This window comes from Chelonia mydas, chromosome 2 (genome assembly GCF_015237465.2).
Source record: "Chelonia mydas isolate rCheMyd1 chromosome 2, rCheMyd1.pri.v2, whole genome shotgun sequence".
Classification (NCBI taxonomy): domain Eukaryota; kingdom Metazoa; phylum Chordata; order Testudines; family Cheloniidae; genus Chelonia; species Chelonia mydas.
In genome coordinates this window covers 43,047,796-43,069,524 of record NC_057850.1, presented here as the reverse complement: position 1 = coordinate 43,069,524, position 21,729 = coordinate 43,047,796, and the positions used below count along the sequence as shown (strand labels likewise).

At 41.2% G+C, this 21,729-nt stretch overlaps 2 protein-coding genes across 5 annotated transcripts in view; one reads left to right on the top strand and one right to left on the bottom strand.

The window, feature by feature from the left end:
• Positions 1-4,245, top strand: part of CIBAR1 (CBY1 interacting BAR domain containing 1) — a 39,049-nt gene extending 34,804 nt beyond the window's left edge. Inside the window, exon 8 of one of the 2 annotated variants that reach the window (XM_027818358.3) lies at positions 2,972-4,245. In XM_027818358.3, the coding sequence (XP_027674159.2) occupies positions 2,972-3,070 (99 nt within the window). In that variant the 3' untranslated portion in view covers positions 3,071-4,245. The remainder of the gene's footprint in view (positions 1-2,971) is intronic. The other variant, XM_043539353.1, reaches the window with a different exon arrangement.
• The window catches only part of RBM12B (RNA binding motif protein 12B), a 45,786-nt gene extending 24,383 nt beyond the window's left edge, over positions 1-21,403 (bottom strand). The window contains exons 1-3 of one of the 3 annotated variants that reach the window (XM_007052903.4): positions 21,011-21,403; positions 18,153-18,198; positions 14,665-17,429 (exon numbers count right to left, since the gene is read on the bottom strand). In XM_007052903.4, coding sequence (XP_007052965.1) covers positions 15,320-17,401 — 2,082 coding nt within the window. In that variant the 5' untranslated portion in view covers positions 17,402-17,429; positions 18,153-18,198; positions 21,011-21,403 and the 3' untranslated portion in view covers positions 14,665-15,319. Of the gene's footprint in view, positions 1-14,664; positions 17,430-18,152; positions 18,199-21,001 lie in introns of those variants that run through there. The other 2 variants (XM_027818345.3, XR_005224273.2) reach the window with 2 other exon arrangements.
• Between the last annotated feature and the right edge of the window lie 326 nt (positions 21,404-21,729).

Genomic DNA, 21,729 nt, shown 5'->3' with positions numbered 1-21,729 from the left:
CCTTGCCCTTGAAGCTGAAAAGAGAGAGAGAAGGAAGGAAAAAGAACTTTCTCCCAGCAGGCAGCTGGTCTGCCACAAAATGTCTGTACCTACTGCAGGTGGATTTGCGGTTCCAGGATTAGACTCCTAAGTCATCTCAGGACCCATATGTAAATCCATGGTAGAGATCATCCTTGAATCGAGGAATCGCCAATCAATCACAGCGGTGCAGCTAGTGTAGATGTTCTGTGCAACAGGAGAGATCTCTCCCGTTGGCATAATAAATCCACTTCTGTGAGAGATGGTAGCTATGTCAACAGGAGAAGCTCTCCGGCTGCCATAGCACTGTCCACACTGGCGCTTAGGTTGGTGTAACTTACACTGCTTAGGGGGGTGGCTTTTTCACATTCCTGAGTGACATACGTGTAACTGACATAAATGCTAGTGTGTACAAGCCCTAAGTAACAGTTAAAGATTACTTATATAGAATGAAGGTAAACTTTTGTGTTTCATGGCTGTAGTGAATAGTTCTCAATTTCCAACAATTTTTTCTTATGTGTGCCTTTTTGTAGGGTGCATTGAAAAATGTCTTAACAGTATATATTGATACACTGGAAGTTTGGTGTCTCTTGTGAATCATATTTCATTAAGTGATCTAAATGTATTTTCTCCAGACAGATGACAGAATTTTGATATACCTGTAAATTCCCAAATGTCTAAACTTTCTAGGTTTTTATGGTGTTAATTTCTATATTGTCTGTCATGGATACTAGTGGTGATAGATGTGGGTTTAGCTTTTTAAATAAATTATCCCAAGCTTCTATTGTTGTTTTTAATAAAAGAGTGGTTATAAAGCCAATCCTGCCTTTTATCCTGGCGTTTATAACATAGATTGATTAACCCTGGGGTTCTTATTTCTCCAAATGAATTTATTTATTGTGGATGCCATTGATCTATGAGAATTCCTGGGACTAAAACCAGGAGCCTTTGGAAAAGGAAGCTAATTAAGGATCAGATATTCATTTTAACTACTTGTAGTTTCGTCTTTGAAATTTCATATTTTTACCAAATGTCCAGATGTCTCGACTTTCTTAATCAAAGGAATATAATTAATATTATGTAAGTCTTGCCCTCTTTTAGAAAAGTATATTCTAGATACCTTAATGATGTACTTACTCATTTATATTTGTATTTATCTTGTATATCATTCTATAAATCAGAGCCCTCACCTACATCCAGGCACTCTGACTTGGTTATTTTAAATTCTGACTTTTTGCCAAATTTTAAGATTTCCTCTTGCAACTAGTAGTGTGTGAGCTGGATTTGTAACACATACCATGACTTCTGCATACAAGGGTTACTTGTATTCCCTGTTTCCTATTGTAATTCCATTTATATTAGGATTATTTGAGTGATTGGGCAAATAAATCCATTACTGTGGAAAAAAGAGGTGATAAGGGGCATTCTTGGTTTCTGCCTCTAAAAATGAGGAATGTTTCTGATAATTATCCATTCACTTATATAACAGCATATGGGTTGGAATATAAGAAGTTAATCCAATTTTGAAATTTAGGGCCTAAACCAAATGTATCTGAAGTATCTTTTAAGGAATGCCAGTTTACTCAGTCAAAAACTTTTTCTGCATCTAGTGATTAAAAATAGATGGGACTCATAAGTAGTATCTGCACAGAAAATCAGGTTCAAAACTGCAAACATGATCTGATAGCTGCCTGTCTGGGCTCTGTTAATGTAGCTAGGTAATAATTATAAATCAGATGGTTTCAAAGGACACTTGGAAATAAAACCTTAACTTTTCAGAAAAGTGCATCAGGGAGAAAAATAACCAGACTTGTTTTAATATTTGCATTGTTTTACTCCTCCAGCACCTCGGTTGGGGGTTTTTTGTTTTGTTTTCAGGAAGACCTACTTTAAATGGTTAACTATAGGTGTGATCCCAGCTCCCATAAAAGAGTGGGAGTCAAGTTTAAGCCCTTATGTCAGTAGCAAGAGGGACTGGACAGCAGAGGCTCTCCGAAGATGGAATAAAATTGAACAGGAGTCACGTCAGATGTAGGTTATGGTTGGGGAAGCAAAGAAAGGACATATACATTGCACCCCTCCACGATAACTAGTAGCAGGAGGGCAGGGACAGAAATACCATCTCATATGCATGGAAAACTGTGGTGAGAAAGGAGTTCTGATATTGGTGGGAAGAGGGAGGTTGCAGAAAGAACACCAAGACCATACCTTGTGGTGATCCTTTCTCAGGAGGAAGACATGAATATTCCTCTGGAGCTTGTCATTGCTGATTCTTGGCTAACTGAAGAGGTTGGATTCTTTTTTCCTAATTCTTACAAGGCCTCCACAGACTTCCCTGCACAGCTGGCTTGCAGTATCAAGGAAACAAACTTGGATTTCCCACAGCCTGGTCTACGCTTCAAAGTTAGGTCGACATAGCTACACCATGCAGGGGTCTGAAAAAGTCATCCCCCTGAGCACTGTAGGTATGTCGACCTACGCCCCCAGTGTAGACAGAGCTAGTTTGATAGAAGAATGGTTCCTTCAACCTAGTTACCAGCACTTGGGCAAATGTTCCTACAGCAATGGAAAAACCCCTTCCATCGCTGCAGGAAGGATCTACGCTTTGGTGCTATGGCACCTTAGTGGTGTCGTAACAGCCATAGCCTGGACATGGCCCACCTAGCTGCTACTTGCTCATTAACTCTGTCCCATAAATGTATATTTATTTTTCTTTTACTGACACTGGTATCATATGGGCAACATTTTAAAATCAGTCTCTTCAGTTAGCTAGCTGAAGTTTATATTATGTACTGTGTCTTATGCTTGGTATTATATTCCTTGCTGGAAATTTAGATTTTTTTTTAAAACAATAATACAACCAGTTCAGTCGTAAAACTGCATGGAGGGTAGGGAAATTTTTTCCAAAATGTCATGCAAAAAGTATGACTTATGTGTTGGATTCCATTTTTAGCAAATTTCTAACAGTCGGCTAAGAAAAGAGGAGGAGGAAGATGAAGAGGAGGAGGAGGAAGATGATGATGAATTGGAAGCTACCAAGGAAGAGAGATAACTTTGAGAACTGTTCTAAGTTTTGTTTTTTTCACATGACAAGAAGGCCTGTCTTTGCTTAACAGCTTTTATATTTTAGATGATGAGAATTTCACTGAGGTCATCCATTAAAATAATTACAACAAAGCAACAAGAAATTGGCAGCAACATTTAATCCTGTTTGTTTGATTGGCTATTTGTTACTTGAACAGCAAGTCAGTTACACGTGTGACTAAGTGTACTGAAAATGTATGATTTCAGCAGACAGAAAATGAAAAGCAAATAACATTTCAATAGAAGAATTACACTACAAGCTTGAATAGTCTATATAATTTTAGTTAAAGTTCATTTTTTGTCTACTATCGCATTCAAAGTGATATACTGTAATATTTAATTATTGCCTAGACAGATAGTGAACACAAGGATCCTTATTCTTAGGTCTAGCTGAGCTGTATTTGTCACAGGATTTGGGTATCTGTATACTAGCTTCATTTCACCCACTCCCTCCCAATCTTGGAGCAAGCTTGTAATGCAGCTACTATTGCAGCTTGTGCCTGGCTATCCACAACCCCAAAGAGCTGCTGTGGTAGCTGCAAAGCAGAATACAGAAGTGATCCTGGCCTTGCCAAAGCCCCTATGTCATGGACTAGGGCACAGGGTAGCATATTGCTATCTTCCACCTTTCTGTTTCTTGCGGATTCCCCCAAACTGGGGAAAGCCTCAACTGGCTAGTTAAGATAGCTTTATGGGTTTTACACTACTGGAGTGGTGCAAATGGCTTGTATCAGAACCAAGGATCTAGTCCAAGAGCTCTACTTTTTCATACAGCTTCCTTTTTACGTGAAAGTGCCTTCATGATAAAAGAACCATTGTATAAGTATACATCACCTTTTCATACTTGCCTTTTATACTAGTCAATTCAGTTACTGATTCTTACCACTAGAGCAGTTATGGACAGTTGATACAAGATTTCAGTGTATTTTCCTATATAAGTATCTCTTCTTATACACATTCCTGGATCAAATTTATATTCAGTATTATTGTATGGAGTGAAAGTCTGTCTGCCAGATAGTTATTTCAGTATTTTATTGATCTTGAACTTCAGTATTTACTAATCTTAATCTGCAGTTATTGAAACTATCTATGTATCTATGTATGATGGAAAAATAAAGGTTTTTAAGGAACTCTGTTTTCTTTGTCATTTGGAATTTTGACACTTATCTGTATCCAGGAATGAGTAACACATAATCTAAATTAGTATCTTAAGTAGGCACTGGGTTCTCTGGCACATAAGACACTCTTTTAGGTACTATGGGGAAAACAAAAGAATGCACTGAGGTATAGTTCAGAATTTATATTACATGGACAAGTGTAATCTTCAAGTGTTGATACTGTAGGCTATTATAATACACACTTGTTTTGAGGAAAAACAAGACTTGCGACAATGTAACACTGGTAAAAATCCAAATGAATCTCTTAAAACATGTTGTAGTTCAGAAGAAATCTGATAGGAACATGTAAAATAGTTTTAGGAATGACATGTTACAGTAAAAGTGTAGCCAGGAAACAGTTGATGAGGAAAAGACTAAACACTCATATGTGGACCTTAGATCATATCCTTTCCATTTCAGATACTAAGTCATCTAATCCATCACCCAAATGGACAAACTAGTTGACAGCTTACTGGGTGTCGATAGCATAAAAGTGAGTTTTGTGCTGTATTTTTAAAAGGGGTGGGGAATAAAAGAGGCAATTAGGATGTTCCAGACAATCTCCATCTTTGAAGATGACTAACAGTCAAATTGGCCCAGTCTAGGGAGCATTAGCTAGGTATAGTGAGATGAAATTAAAAGTACAATAGAAGAGGGCACAGTCATGAAGAATCTTAAGAATTGTAGCACAGCAGAGGGCTGGATCTGGCCTGTAAGGGCTTTTAATCCAGCCCACAGGATTGCCAGGCCCATGGCACAGCGGGGTTAAGGCAGGCTCCCTGCCTGCCCTGGTCCCGTGCCACACTTGGAAGCAGCTGGCACCACATCCCTGTGGCTCCTGGGGGAGGAGGGGGCAGAGGGCTCCATGTGCTGCCCTCACCTGCAGGCACTGCCCCCCCCCCCCCCCCCCCCCCCGCAGCTCCCACTGGCCGGGAATGGGAAACTGCGGCCAGTGGGAGCTTCGGCGGTGGTACCCACAGGTGAGGGCAGCGCCGGAGCTGCCTACCCCGCCCCCCCCCAAGCTACTGCTGGACATGCTGGCCACTTCCGGGAGCAGTGTGAGGCCAGGGCAGGCTCCCTGTCTTAGTCCCGCTGCATACCACTGCCACTCCGGAGCTGCTCGAGGTAAGTGGTGTCGGGCTGGAGCCCACACCCCAAACCCCTGCTCTGAGTCCCCTCCTGCACCCCGCACCCCTACCCCTTGCCCTGAGCCCCTTCCTGCACACCACATCTCCTTCTGCACCCCAACCCACTACCCCAGCCCTATATTCATGGCCCTGCATACAATTTTCCCACCCAGATGTGGCCCTTGGACTAAAAAGTTTGTCCACCCCTGTTGTAGCAGCTGGAGTGTCAGAAGTCTACCAAGATGTAACTGCATATAAGAGGCATGTGCTTCTGTGTTTTCAGAGTAAGGCCAGAAGGGACCACTGTGGTCATCTAGTCTGCCCTCTTACATATGACAAGCTCTAGAATTTCCCCAAAATAATTCCTTGAGCATATCTTTTAGAAAAAACATCCAATCTTAATATAAAAATTGTCAGTGATGGAGAAACCACCATAATCCTCGGTAAATTGTTTCACTGGTTGAACAACTAGCTAGGGACATAAAGGGTAACGAGAAAACATTTTATAAATATATGAGAAGCAAGAGAAAGACCAAGGACAGGATAAGCCCATTACTCAATGAGAAAGACTATAACAAAATATAGATATGGCCAGTGTTAAATGCCTTTTTTGGTTCAGTTTTCACCAAAGAAGTTAGCAGTGACTGGACAACTACCAGTGAACATCAGTGTCAATGGGATAGGAGTTGAGGCTAAAATAGCAAACAAGAAGTAAAGAATTACTTAGACAATTCAGATGTCTTCCAGTCAGCAGGGCCTGATGAAATACATTCAAGAATACTTAAGGAAATGCCTGAAGAGATTTCTGAGCCATTAGTGATTATCTTTTAGAACTCATGGAGGACAGGAGAGAGACCCTGAGAACAGGAAAAGGGCCAGTATAGTATCTATCTATTAAAAGAGGGAATAAGGACAACCCAGGGAATTAGACCAGTCAGCTTAAATTCAGTACCTGGGAAGATAATGGACCAAATAAATAAATTTGTAAGCAATTAGAAGAAAACAATGTGATCAGTCAACCTGCATTTGTCAAGAACAAATCAACCTAATATCCTCCTTTGGCAGGATACCAAGCCTTGTGAATAAGACGTGATACATCTTGACTTTACTAAGGCTTTTGATACTGTCTCATATAACCTTCTTATAAAGAAACTAGAGAAATAGAGCCTAGATGAAAAAATTAACTGGGGATTGTACAACTGACTGGAAAACTGTACTCAGTATTTATCAATGGTTCACAATCAATCTGGATGGATAGATTGAGTGGGATTGCACAGGGATCTGGCCTGGGTCCAGTTCTATTCAGTATCTTCATAAGTGATTTGGATAATGGCATGGAGTACACTTACAAAGTTTGTGGCCAATACAGAGCTGGGAGGGGGTTACAAGTGCTTTAGAGGACAGAATTAGAATTCAAAATGATCTGGACAAATTGGAGAAATGATCTGAAATAGAAAGGATGAAATTCAACACAGAACTAATGCAAAGTACTACAATTAGGAAGGAATAATCAATTGCACAAAACAGGAAAAAGACTGCCTAGAGAGGAGTACTGCAAAAAAGTATCTGAGTTATGGTGGATCATGAACTAAATAAGTCAACAATAGAACACTGTTGCAAAAAAAGCAAACATTCTAGGATGTAGTAGTACAAGTGTTGTGAGCAAGACACGAGAAGGCACTTTTCCACTCTATTCAGCACTGATAAGACTTCAGCGGGAGGACTGTGTCCAGTTCTTGGCACCACACTTCAGGAGAGATGTAGACAAATTGGAGAAAATCCAGAGAACAGCAACAAAAATGATTAAAGGTCTAGAAAACATGACCTATGAGGAAAGATTGAAAAAACTGGGTTTGTTTAGTCTGAAGAAGAGAAGACTCAGGCAAAACATGAGTCTTCCAAGTACATAAAAGGTTGTTATAAAGAGGAGGGTGATAAATTGTTCTCCTTAATCACCGGGGACAGGGCAAGAAGCAATGGGCTTAAATTGTAGAAAGGGAGATTTTGGTTAGCCATTAGGAAAAAATTCCTAACTGTAAAGGTAGTTAAAACACTGGAACAAGGTCATTGAGGGAGGTTGTGGAATCTCTACCATTGGAGATTTTTAAGAACAGGTTAGAAAAAGACCTGTCAGGAACGATCTAGATAATATTTAGCCCTGCCACACTGCCGGGGAAGGGACTAGATGAACTACTGAGGTCCCTTCCAGTCCTACATTTCTATGATTACTCTCGCTGTTAAAAATGTACACCTTATTTCCAGTCTGAATTTATCTAGATACAACTTCCAGGCATTGGATTGTGTTATATTTTTCTCTGCTAGATTGAAGAGCCCATTATTAAATATTTGTTCCCCATCTAAGTATTCATAGATTGTAATTAAATTACCCATTTACTATCTCTTTGTTCAACTAAAGAGATTGAGCTCCTTGATTCTGTCACTATAAGGCATGTTTTCTAATCCTTTAATCATTCTCCTGGCTCTCCTCTTCACCTTTTTCCATTGATCAACATCCTTCTTGAATTGTTGGCACCAGAACAGCACACAATATTCCAGCAGCAGTCACACCAGTTCCAAAGATGGAGGTAAAATAACCTCTCTGCTCCTACTCAAGGTTCTCATTTATGCATCCCAGGATCACATTAGTTCTTTTGGCCACAGTGTCACACTGGGAGCTCATGTTCAGCTGACTATCCACCACAACGCCTAAATCTTTTTCAGAGTCACTGGTTTTTACGATACAACATGGGCTACATTCTTTGTTTCCCCATGTACAAATTTACATTTAGCTCTATTAAAACACCTACTGTATGCTTGTACGCAGTTTACCAAGCAATCTTTTTAAACAATAGTTTTAATTAGAACATAACTTGACACTGAACACTTGTTTCAGCTCACAGTATTGTGGCTGGACAATTTTAACCTGGTTTCTAAATTGCTCAATTTAATAAGAATTTTGAAAAGTGACCTGCAAAAGTGCAAAATATGGACTTGTTCTCTTTTGCTGTATTATGATGCATGAGAAAAATATGAAAGGTTTGTTTTAATATTTCCTGTTTGTTTCTTACATTATAGGTTCAGATATTTTCTCTCTTAGGGCATGGCTACACTTGCAGATGTAGAGCTCTTTGAGTTAAACCAGCCTTAATAGAGCACAGTAGGGAAAGCGCTGCAATCTGTCCACACTGACAGCTACAAGCGCACTGGCACGGCCACATTAGCAACTCCTGCAATAGCCCCAGAGAGCAGTGCATTGTGGTAGCTATCCCAGAATGCAAGTGGCTGCAACTTGCTTTTCAAAGGGGGGGAGGGGTGGAGTGTGACACAAAGTGTGTTGTGTGTATATGGGGGGAGAAAGAGCATGTCAGCATGCTGCCTTTTAAGTTCAGACAGCAGCAGACCCCTCCCCCCGGCCTCTCTCTCACACACACACACAGGATTCCACACTAATGGTTGCTTTGTCTCGGAGCAGATAAGCACGACAGCTGTCAGAAACGGAGCTTTCAAAGGGCATATCTGCATTCCTGCAGTGAGTTCAAAACAGTAATGCAACACCCCGTTCACACTGACGCCCAGGCGTTTCCGCCAAGGCACAACAAGCGTTAATCTGCCCGCCGAAGTGGAGTCAGAGCACGCTACGTGCCTTGCCAGCGTGGATGGGTAGTGAGCTAGGGAGTCCGGGGCTGCTTTAATGCGCTCTAACTCACAAGTGTAGCCAAGCCCTGAGAAACTAGAGAAGAGTGGTCTGACATCACAAAAGACCATAGCTGAGGAATGAATTTTTAGTTCCACTACCTTGTTTTTGTGGCCATCTACATCTCCCCCTCCCCCCCCCCTTCAGTTATTGTGGGGGCGAGTTTTCTGTACACATTAAAACCTCCAACCTCTGTTCCACTAAAACCAGGGGAATCTAAATTTGACATTCTTGGAATTTCTAAGGCAGAAAGATCCATTATACCTATACTTCTAGGCTTTAATACATCAACAAATTCTTGAGTTAATATATAATTCAGAATAAAATTAATGTGATCAAGAAATGTGTGAAATATTAACCCTTTGCATACAATTTAATTCCTGGAACTGTGTGAGGAGGTATAAAGTGCACTTCTTCAAGTGCCATTTACAATAAAGGATCAAAATGTGAGATGTCTCCTCCAGTGCTCATATTTGATTATACAGTATAGATAGTTTTACCATAACCTCAGTTCGAATTGATAGCAGGGTAGGGGGAGAGAAAGGTGAGGTGGAAAAGTCAAACACTAGCCTCCCTAAATACAAAGCACAGTATGGAGCATAAAAACACAACCAAATTCAGGAACGAAGTGTTCATGAAAGAACACTTGTCTTTTTTTCAGTCTCAATCAATAACTTGTGAATCAAATGCTCAAGATTCTAGTTGGGAAGCCTTTCCTCATTATTCTAGGAGATCTGAAAACAGACCTCACAGATTTGTATTTTCACATTCTTGTAAAACTGTCAAGAAGTACTTCAGGTGCAGGTACTGTACAGTGAAAAAAATGAGTGAAAATGACACCCCCTTCAGCAGACCTATGCTCCTATGTAGTACAAGGCATCTGATTTTGACTAATCCATTTTTATCATCAGTGGTGTGTAGAACTGTTCTCACTTCTGCATTATCAATAGGAGTAACTTAGCTCTGATTGTGGAATATTTAAAGATAGGAATGAGAAGGCTGCACAAATGCTGGGTTTTAGTTCTTCAGCACATCTTCCCTAGCACTTAAGGCTTTGGGGTCACTGATGGTAGCAGAAGCCAGGCTCCTTAATTATTACTACACACCAGCCCCTGCTGTGTATATATGCTGCTCTTTGGAAAATACCGGTCAGTTCCTTCTTGACTTTAATCAGCAATGAGCATACCACTCTCCTGCAAACCTCAGCGCTTAATCAGATCCCAAATATACCTTGTTATCCGCTTTCACCTCTGCCTTAATGCACAGGTACCTGAGACCTACCTGTTCCAGACCATTAGCATGGTGGTGGTCTTGGCATGCCACACGCTGCCTGAGCCTAGCTCAGTGAGGTTAGCATTTGTTCTACTGGTCCAGTACTTTCCTTGCCGATGAGTTATTTCCTGTACTTTGGGCATGGCACCTAAGGAGGAAGACTGCTCAGCAGCTTCACGCCCTGTCAGCACAGCAGAAGAGCATCAGAGAGAGGAGGACCATGATTGTTGTTTCCTCTGCTTCAGAATCCACCACAATGTGCTGCACTGCAAGAAATATCTGCAGACTAAAACACCATCCCAGTGTCTCAAAAGATACATAGTCAATGTTATAGTTTAAGCCATCCAAGAATGCTTAGTGCCACCACTGCCTGCATCAATGCAGACCTGATCCAACTCAAGGAGACTTTCAGATTTTGGGTTTGTTCAATCTGGATGCACTGCCCCCATCTCTTTGATACCAGGGAAGTAGAGAATTTCTCTAAGCAAGTATGTAATATGTAAAAATACTGGAGAACTAGGCTTCCAGCTACCTTTTCCTAGTACATCAGCATCCTTTCTTAGTAATTTTCCTCTATGCCAGATGAATTGAGTATTGCTATGTACTTTTCTGAAGAATCTATCTAGGACTTGTATGATGTGTTTGAAAGTAACTGAACCATGGTAGAATATGACTGTAGCTAACCTAGAAAGCCAAAATGTAACACCCAAGAAAGCCCTAACATGTTAAGAAAGCCATGATAGGTACATATTTTTCATGGCAACATTTCTTAGTTAATTAATGTTCTTCTGGCATTTCCACCAATGGAGGTTGCACGGGATCAGTGCTTACTATTGCATCCAAGAAAATAATTATAAATTATGGATGACCTGCAAGGGGTTTAAATTCTGCTTCTTAATAGTGTATGACGATGACCTTTAAGGATTTTTGACATAGAAAAATCAGGAATATCAAGTTCGGTCTTTCCTAAGGATTTCATTGATGTCCCAGGCTCTGAGTTCATATGGTAAAGGGGCAGAGGTCTAAATCTTTATCAAAGCCATCTTTTCTTTTCACCGTTCATTAGTCACTGGAGTTAAACATGGTAAAAAAAAAAATGTGTTTTAAACAGTCTAACCAAAATATCTTCCCCGATACATTAGTCAGTTTTATCTCTTACCGTGTACAATTACTGAAAAAGAATCCAGCTTTCCCTATCATAACTGTTGGTTCTAGCCTACTGATAAAAAAAACTTGTCAGTAAAATATATAATTAACTACAGCCCTAGAGATGGAGAAGCCATTTTACATAGACAGCTGCATAGAACTACACACTTCAAAGAAACAGCAAATATGTTGCGAGATTTATATATTTTTACTTCTAGCTGCCTGTTAGTAAGCAACATAAAGGTTCTATAACTTCAAAAATGCAGGAACTTGGTTGAAAGAGTTAGCAATTTTTGCCATTAGTTTAGATACTGTGTTTTGTAAGAGTTGGAAGAATTGTGAACTTTAAAATAAGTTAAAAGTAGTGTACCGAAGTCTTACCAAAAGCTTTTTCCAGATGAAATTCATTATAATTTGTATTTGTCACTGCAATGACAGATTTCCTATCTGGAAATTTTTTCTAACTCAAGATTAGACAAAATTATGTTCACTTTATTTTGGCAACTCTCTGGAGTAGTAGTTTTGAGATTTGATATTAAGTGCTATTTAAAAATAAAAACTGGCAGGAGGACTCAAAACCAGCTTACTACTGAAACTACTTTCAACTAGAAATTTAAATGTGAGGCAAGAGTAGGTATAATTTTTAAAAGTAACTCAGAAGCCTAAGTTTTACTATCTCTCTTAATTTCTCGTCTCACAGATTCTCCATGTACAGGCAGAGCACTGCCATTTCCACCTTTAAAGCAGAAGTATTGAAAGCCATTTTGCTACCCTTTAAAAAAAGATGGGACTACTCACAAGGAACAATTCAAAAACAAAGTTGCCATTTAAATTCTTTATTTTAAAAAAATACAAGGGATGCTGCTGCTTGCTTTTTCTTCTTCTATTCCCTTTTATTCAAAGTAGGGGGTGGGGGGGGAGGTTAAGTTCTCAGTGGTTGCTTCGAGGAATTTGTAAAAGCACATTTCTAAAATTAGTACACAAAATAAATTTCTTGAATGACAGAAAAAACTGAAGTAGCAATAAAGCAGCCAAAAGTTTTCCAGCATTTGGTTTTAAAAATTTGGTAATTAAGCTTTTCCTATAGCAATTTGTTTAATGTATTATAGGTCTCATATGAAGCTTTATGCAAGTTTGTGTTCCTATAAGTACGTAACATTCAACAAATCACCATCATAACCAAACTTTATTTTGATCTTGAAATCCAAACTGATTTCAAGTCACTATTGTTTTCAGTGTCCCAGATAAGATTAGTTAGGGAAAAAAATGCACTGTATTGCATGCTTGTATGATATATGTGAATGTTTCTAATTAATCAGCCCCTCCTCCTTCAATTCAAAAGGCAGGCTGTTTCATCTACTATGCCTTTTTTACTGCCAACAACTGCTCTTTCTTACTGACAGTTCTGGCTCTTCATCTGCCCCATACAAGAACTGCTTTAACCTTTCTCCACTGATATGCAGTGGCACACACTAACCCTCACATCCAGTTCATACAAAACCCCAGAAATTCATTGGCCAAGGAGTAAGAAAGCCTAAGCTGCTCTCTTTCCTACAGTACACGAATGCTGGCAAACCCTCATGGAACCCACATGAACAGTGCTTTCCATGAAGAAGGATCCATTACATGGCATCAGCAGAACTTAGTTATGACAAAAACTCAGAAGACCTGTTTTAAAATACAGTAATAACCCACAACTCTGTATAGTTTAGAGCTGTCAGTAAGAGTGCCACTATCACGATTGATATTTCTTTACATTATTACCTTACACTACTTACAATGAATCAAAAATTGTATATTAATATTTACTGTTTAAATTGTATGAAGGTAGTTACAGTGGGGAACTCATGAATTAAAATGATACTGTGGGGCACTCTGACAGTCAGGGTAGACTTTTAAACATCTAAATTCTATTAGTTCAGTTTCGTAAGTCTCCCACTCAATTTAAACAGTAATGTTATGATCTTGCTATTTCTTATAATGCAAAAATGTATCACAATTAGAGGGAACCTAACTTATTTTCTGAACCACAAAAGAATCAAGCAACCTCACTTTCTATTCCTCATTTCAATTTTAAAAGTAGCAGCATACTACCTAGAAAAGCATTCTAAACATCTAGATTTAAGCTAACATCTTTTTCATTCCTATAGGAAAAGGTCAGTAAATAACTGGATGTAACTGAGTAAGTTGCCACTGACATGCTGCTCAGATGTTAGTAAGTCTGTACAGCATGGTCACCGAACTAGCTTGCATTTAAGAATTTTGTTATAACTACTAACTTATTCCTAATAATAGTTTCAAGAATATGGATATGGACACTAAAAAACCCATATCCTACTTTCACTCCTCACTGTAGACAATATACTATGTTGAGACAGAACAGAAAATCCCACCAAATTTTGAGCGACATAGATTTCAGAGCCGCGGTTCTCAACCCAGCAGTTCTCAACCTGTGGCCAAGCTGTGTCCAAAAAAACCTCAAAATTTGCCACTTTGGTCTGGCACGGGGCAGGGCTGGCTGAGGGACAGACAGTGTCTGGCAGCCTTCAGAAGCGCTCCTGCCAGCAGGGGGCTGGTGAGTGCCGCAGGGGAGCAGGGTGCAGGAAAGTGGGTCTCTGGGCAGGTTGGGGGGGGGTGGAGGGGGGAGGGTGCGTGTACTTGGAACTGGGGTTTTGCAGGGATCTGGCAGCACCCCCAGGTTTTAGGTGGGGCTCTGCTCCTGGCCCCGTACCTCGGGTCCCAGCTGCCAGCCCATACCAGGCGCTCCGCTCCTGGCCAGGTGTCCCGGCTACCTGGCCCCATGTGGCAGGGTCCCAGGGTCCAGGTTGCTGGGTCTGGCTGCCGGCCCCACGCAGCAGGCTCTGTGCTCAAGGTAGCAATCCTGGTCCCACTCTGTGAAGGAGTCTCTGGGCAGGGGGCACTGTGCATAGGGGACTATGGGAAGTTGGGGGGGAGGGGTGCACACTGTGGTTCTCAACCTGTGGCCCACAATGATAAATAAAGTTGAGAACCAGTTTTAGAGCCAAAACTGACCAACATGTGCAAAGAACAGTGTATACTGAATATCCATTTTTCACCCCTTCTATGAAAGATGGTCAGCATGATTCTGACCAAGGGTTCAATGAATAAATGTACACAAATTTTAAACAGGTAATCCACACAGCTGTAAAGCCTTTTATTTTTATTTTTTTTAAAAAGTTGCACAGGCAGCTAACATGAACAGGAAACTAATTTTATGAGAATAACTTGAGATGTCTGCGACCACATGAAACTGAACAAGACTAAACAGTTTACATAAGAAATTCACTCATGTTTACAGTTTACCTATTCTACATATATAGGGTTGACAATAGCCCCAAGGATATTTACTAATGAAGGTGGCACTGAAATTGTTCTCTTTGACCAGTCTGTACAACCAAGTCAACCAGCAGTTTTACATTTTCAAATGTTGCAGAGTCATAGAACCATGGAACGAACGCAAAACTAAAAACCCCCAAATGCATTACAACTCCATGTTTGTATATCTTAATATCAAGATATGCACCTTACAAGTCAACAGACAATCCATTCGGATTACTGATCTCTCCATCTGCCATAAAAATAAGCATAATACACTTCTAAGACGTCTTCTAAAAAACCCTACAGATGTCAATTTGAACCAATGCAAAATAACTAAACATGACACTATTTACAACTTCCTCTGTTTAAGGAAACTGTTTCTTCTGCATCTTCCAGTAACAAAAAATTGTAAATAAGAAACCATCTTACTGCATCAATACTGTGATGTCTAGAATTTTTAATTTGAGAAACATTTTCTCTCTTTAAAGCAAGCTTAGCTTAACTTTGCGTGGGCCAATTGGTCTATCATTTAGCTCATTAATAGCAGCCATTGCTTCCTCATAATTTGTCATAGCAACAATGGCATCACCTGAAGGTAATCCGTGTTCATTACACTGTATAGAAACAGACTCTGGAATGACACCATAGCCATAGAAAAAATCCAAAATTTCATTAGGGGTGGCTCTAAATGGCAAGTTCTTTAATCTAATAGGAGTTACACGATCAGAACCACCACTGAAATTTGGATCGGACATAAATCTTCCCTCAGAAAAGCCTCCCATGTTATTGTTTCCATACTCCATCCTACCAAAAGGTTCGCCATCACCACCAAAATCCATAAAAGGTGGAGGACCTCGAAAATCCTCAGGGGGTCGTCTAACATCAGGAGGATGCCTAAAGCTCCCAGGAGGACCAAATGAGTGCATAGGTAGTCCTTGTGGCTGTCCAGGTGGTGAACCAGCTGGACGGGAATGCTCACCTCTGTCATATGCTTGTGAATGAACCTGCATTTTTCCACTTGGTGCTGATGGTGGAACATTTAAACCAAACTCCTGCATCTGTTCTTCAGATATAAGTCTTAATAGTACCTCTGTTCCCAAGAACCTTCGACGATTTAAACTTTCTGCTTTCATTGCCTGTTCTTCAGATTTAAATTTTACCAATGCTTCTCCCAGCCCAACTCCTTTGTCATCATAAAGCAAGTAGACATCATCTTCATCAATAGCAAATCCTGCAAAGAACTTTTGTACTTCAACTTTTGTCACATCAAATGGAAAGTTTCTTATATATATGCACATCTTTGGGCCAGAATGCCCCTCCCGATAACTTTTTTCCGATACAGCCTGTCCAGGCCGATCGCTTTCTTGTGAGCTCTTCTTCTCATATGACTCAATTAGTTTCAACATAGATCTTCTAGAAATAGGAAAAATGTAAACAGGACGATTGAAAAGAGACATCCTGTGATGTTCCAGAGCAATATTAAAATCTTTCTGATTCTTCAACATCAAAAACGCATTTCTTGTCCTCCTTTGATGCTTGTCCAGTAAAAACTTGATTTGGTTGTTAGACACATCCAGCTTTCCAAAGAAAGTTCTCAGATCTTTCTTCTCAAGATAGGTAGGTAGATTTCTTAAGTGTAAGTAAAATTCCTGGCCACGAGGTGAACGAGAGCGCGTTCGTCTCCTTGGAGGAGATCTTGAATGAGAATGTTTTCTTGAATGAGTATAGTTTGAACCTCTTGTTGGAGACCGTTCTTTGCTTAAGTAACGAGCAATCTCATTCTTCATATCTACCCTGCCACCATATTCAATCCACTGTTCTTCAGTAGCTGGACTTATTTCTATAAATCTTGGACCCATGTATTGTCTATGACGTTTAAGTCCTTCTAAGGCACCATGAGGTGTAGCAAATTTTACCAAACCATCACCATTATTTAGGCCATTGCGACGTTTTATGAAGATTACTCCCTCTACTCGTAATCCAGAAAAGAAAGCACGTACTTCATCTTCTGTTGCAGAGTACGGTATGCCATGTAGAAATAAATAAATATCATCTGAACTCAGTGACTCCTTTCTTGACTGGTTATAGTTTGATTTAGGTATACTTGGATCACCATGTCTTGTGCCATTGGTATGAAAGCCAGACTCTGGGTGATTTGATGGAACATAGCCAGATTTATTTATTCCTTTTGTAATAGCTGCAACTAAATTTGAAAGGTTCCCAACACCTGATGCACCTGAATTACTACCACCTGTTCGTCTAGACCCAGACATTGGTTCTCGTCCCCCACGATCAAATCTTTTCCGGCTCATTTCTATTGTATTTTGCATTTCAGTCTTGCTGCTGAGAAAGAGCTCTATGGGGGAGTCTTTGATAAGCTCTCCTGAACAGCTCATGGCACGTCGTGCATCTTCATCTGTTGCAAATATAATAAAAGCCTCCCCAGTTTCTCCTCCAATAATATGCACTCCTCCATCAGGAATATTCAATCCCGAGAAGAAACGGCGAATATCTGCAGGACCCGCAACAACAGGAAGCCCCTGTAAACGGATGACTACAGCCATTCTGAGCTCAACCCACAGCAAAAATCACCTGCAGACAAAAAGGTACACATGATAGCAAGTCTTTAGTACTCATCTATTACAGTATCTTAATACTTAAGCTAGAGCCTTTTTAAGGAAGGTCCCTGCCTCAATCAATCCAGATTTATGAAATCAAAAACTCTCAAATTCAAATCAATCAGTGACCCTGTTTTAATCTTAAAGCTGATTAAGTAGTCAAAACAATTAGCTACTCCACCTGGATGTACGCACATAACTGTCAATATTCCCTATCTTAAGGGCAACAAAATCCACGTAAGTCACTCTTCTCACCATCCAAGATAAGTAAGGAATGCCTCAAGTCCTTCATGGCATGGTTGTTACCTGCCAGAAATCTCTACCTGATACTAAGGACCAAAATCTTCTGTTTTAGTGTTAACGGGACACTTTCCATCATAGCACTGTGAAGTCTAGGTAGAAGATTACAGACAAAAAAGAATAACTACTTCACTGAGAATTAAAGTAATTCATCAACAATGATGAATTTAGACTTTCAGACAAGCTGGTCTATCAACTGACCAGTTCTGCTCACCAATGGATACGTTTATTCAGCGTTCAACAACGTTGCCTCTTTCAAGTAGTCAGGATGCTAACTGCAGCAGCCACATGCACTCAGGAGAGTACGTCCTAATTCCCAGTCATAAGTATGTGAGAAAAGGCCGTGCGTGATCTTTGACAATATTCAGTGATAAGCATTAAGCTTTAGGCAGCTTACCTGTTTTTGCTTGGAAGACCTGATAAATTCTGTAAAATCAACTTAACTGTGGAAAGAAAATGAAACATAATTAATGGCTGATATTTGTATTTTGGTTTACATATTGTGCGACGTTACTGTGGCATGTCCATATCAATGGATAACATTAACAGCCAAGCACTGTAATGAAACCACAATTTTGAGAACTATGGAGAATTCCTTCCTTGTTCCAAGAGAAATATAAGTGAGACATACTGTACTTCGGCACACTGCTATGCACTGCATCTCTGTCTGTGAATCCGTTTTAGATGTAGGAAAGAAAATTCAAATGTTAAGGGTGACGTCTGCAAATGATGTAAACATGCTGAGATTAACTGGTCATCAATTGTGCCACACTGAACTGTTGAAATGCAACAGAACTGCCAATAAGGTAGAGGGAAAACCCTCTGTTACTTCATTCCTTGAAAGGTGTATAAATCCAGCTCAAGATTACATGTCCAATTCTTCTGAAATCCACCTGCTTTTGACGTGCACGACAAAACATGCTAATCACCACCAGTCCAATATTGCACTGAAGATAGACAATCATATGAAAGAGCCAAAAATTCCAAACAGATTTCAATGAGTACATGAATTTACAAACAAATCTCATTTGCAAGGCTTTCCCCCCGCACTGCTTGCTGCTTTCCAAACATGCAACCAAGAACCACTGAATGTGCTCTGACAAGCTACAGGATTATATAACACAGCTATGTTACAGAAACAAGGCAAACCTATGCACTACCAAATTATTACTGTTTTTTCTCTTTTTTTTTTTTTTTAACAAGCTACTACTGACAAGTAGTTATACAGAAAGCCCTAGTTTATCAAAAACATAAGATACCACACTGACCACTTAAATTTTTCAGATTTCTGATCCACTTACATCTACTAATCACAAAAGCTGATCACTTCACCTGAATTAGCACAAAAAAAGCCCAAATTTCTGTAACTGAAAGACCTTATTTTACTTCTAAACTGTCTGAATACTTTCTTTCTATAGAAAAGTCTGTAAGCTAGAAAGACTGAATGTTTGATCATTGCACTTGTAGATAAACAGCTCCTCACATCTGTATACGCTATCTTCTCAATAGATGAAACAGCAATGCCAATGTGCAAGGAAAGAATTCAACGGGAGAGAGAATTCTCTGAAAGGGCCTTCGTTTCTTGAAAAGTCAAATCCATTTGCCCACTAATTCATGTAGCATCCTGATGTAGTATTTCAGCAGTTTTCTAGCACCTTTCTGTGTTCCTATGACCAAAAATCATATCCCAATATTTTGTCGTCAACACAGAACCAGGTATGCTCAGTACTCCTGTGATGACAACTGTCAAGTTTGCCCATCATACACCATGGACACAATACACAACTTCTCGCGCTTGAACCAGTCAAGTTAATTTCAGATCACCACATAAAATAAAATCAATGTTAAACTGTTCCACAGATAGAAATGCAAGTTAATCTAATAAATTTTTGCTAGCTGTTCATCCAAACAATCAAAAGATGGTAACAAATGTAGACAAGTCATTAGATGGTTTAAATGAATAACCCAAAGAAGTGAAATGTAGTTTAAAAAAAAAAAGTTTTTTTTAAAACACATGTAAGTTCAAATCAGCAGTAGAATGAGGCCGCCAAAGAAGAACAAATGTTTAGATAAATGGATAAGGCTTTTGGGAAAGCCCTACATACTCACCAATTCAAAGCACAAAGGCTTCATTAAACAATATCATCTTCAAAAAAGCATCAATAAGAAGTACACAAGACTAGGACCATACTTTCATTTCATTACCTAGCAAAACCTCATACCATACTCACTTTCACTACCAATCAAAAAGAATCAAACATTTCCATAAAACTAGGTCTCCCTAACACTGATGCTTACTTATCACTGTATAATTTCCCATATCCAGATCCCATGCAATCAAATCATGGTCTGGGAAGGACAGCTGAAGAAAACCCCAGCATAAGCCAGAGAATGATGACATTAACTGAAACTAAATAAACTAAAGTGGGTGAACAATGTTTATGAATTTTACTTAAAAAAAACTGGTAAGTCGGTAAGCCATTCCCTATCTCAGCTGCTGGCAAAAAATGGACTTAACAGTCAAAGCAAGAAGTTTATCAACTGAGAGATTTAGTTTCACTGGAGCAACAGCTGAGTGAAGTCTGTAGACAGACCCGTTGCACGGAAGGCTTCGGCGAGGCGCTGCTATTTAGGCGAAGACAGTAGGTGTCGAGCCTGAGCCAGAGAGCGGTCCCACAAACTCAAGGCCTCAGTCAGCATCCCCGCACTCCTCAGCCCGATTAGGGCCACTGCCGACGCATCACAAGCCTAGAAAGCACAGCGCCTTCCGCCTCCAAGCGGGCACGACCTGAGCGCCTCCAGCACCAGCCCGAACGTTCGCCGGGATCCTCCGTCCAGAGGCCAACAGGGCCCGGAGGGGCCGCTCCCCCCATGCCAGGTGCGCCCCAGTCCCGCCAGAGGCCGTTTGTGATCCGATCCTGCGGAGAACAAGCCCGGCCTCCCCGCGGCACCGGGGCGGGGGGGACAGAAGGGGGGAGCGGGGGGGGGGATATCCAGGCTCACAGGTGAGGAGGACCATCCGGAGCGGCCGATAGGCCTCCGTGTGCGACAGCATCTCAGGGACCGGGACCAGGCCAGGACTCCGGCGGAGCCCGCCTAGACAGCTGGAGAAACCGGCAACGTCTCTCCGGCCCCGTGGCCACCTCCCAGCGCAGACCCTCCGCCCCGGGAACGGGCGGGCGGCCAGCCAAGAGCACTGCCCGGGAAAGCGGATCACCCTCAGCCCGCTTCCCTCGCCCCACCCACCGTACACACCGCTGCCCGCTACACGTGAGAGAGGCTCCCCGCCGAGCGCCTCGCTCGGTGTCCCTGCAGCTCTGGAGAAGCAGCAACAAGATGGCGTCGTCCCTCTCTTTCCCCTCTCCCAACTGACCGAGCCCACACGCATGCGCGCCCCCTACGCTACAGTTCAGCCTACACTACACATGCGCGACCCTGCAGCCTCCTGCCGCCCGAGTGATTTACGCCAGGCTTATCTTTACGCATGTGCAAACTCGGTTCCTATGGCAGAGTGTCACTGTAACCTCTTCTTGTAATCGGAACCCGTGCACATGTGTGCGTGCCTTCCAACGGTCATCACCGAGTCTCACTGCGCATGTGCTAGTTCATAGGCGGCGGGCGCATGGAACCTCACTATGCACGCGTCTGTCCTTTTCGCGGCTGCCGTTGCTTTCCCCTTTCACCGGTGCTTGGTTCACAACTGCGCATGCCCGGCATGTCCTACGCTGCTCCACGTTTCCTTTGCCAACGTCCGTGGGGGCAGTGTGCGTGTGCTGGGCGGGAGCTCCCGCCTCATAGTAGGCAAAGGGCCTGTCTAATTCGGATTGAGGGTGCAGGGGCCGGGCCTGCCTGTTCCTTCAGTCTCATGGTCTATTTTGGCATCTCTTTGGCATTACCAATTGTTCCGATCTCTCCCTCTTGTTTCCAGGGTAGCGTCCTCCCATCCTGTTGTTGCCGGCACCCAGTGCCAGAGG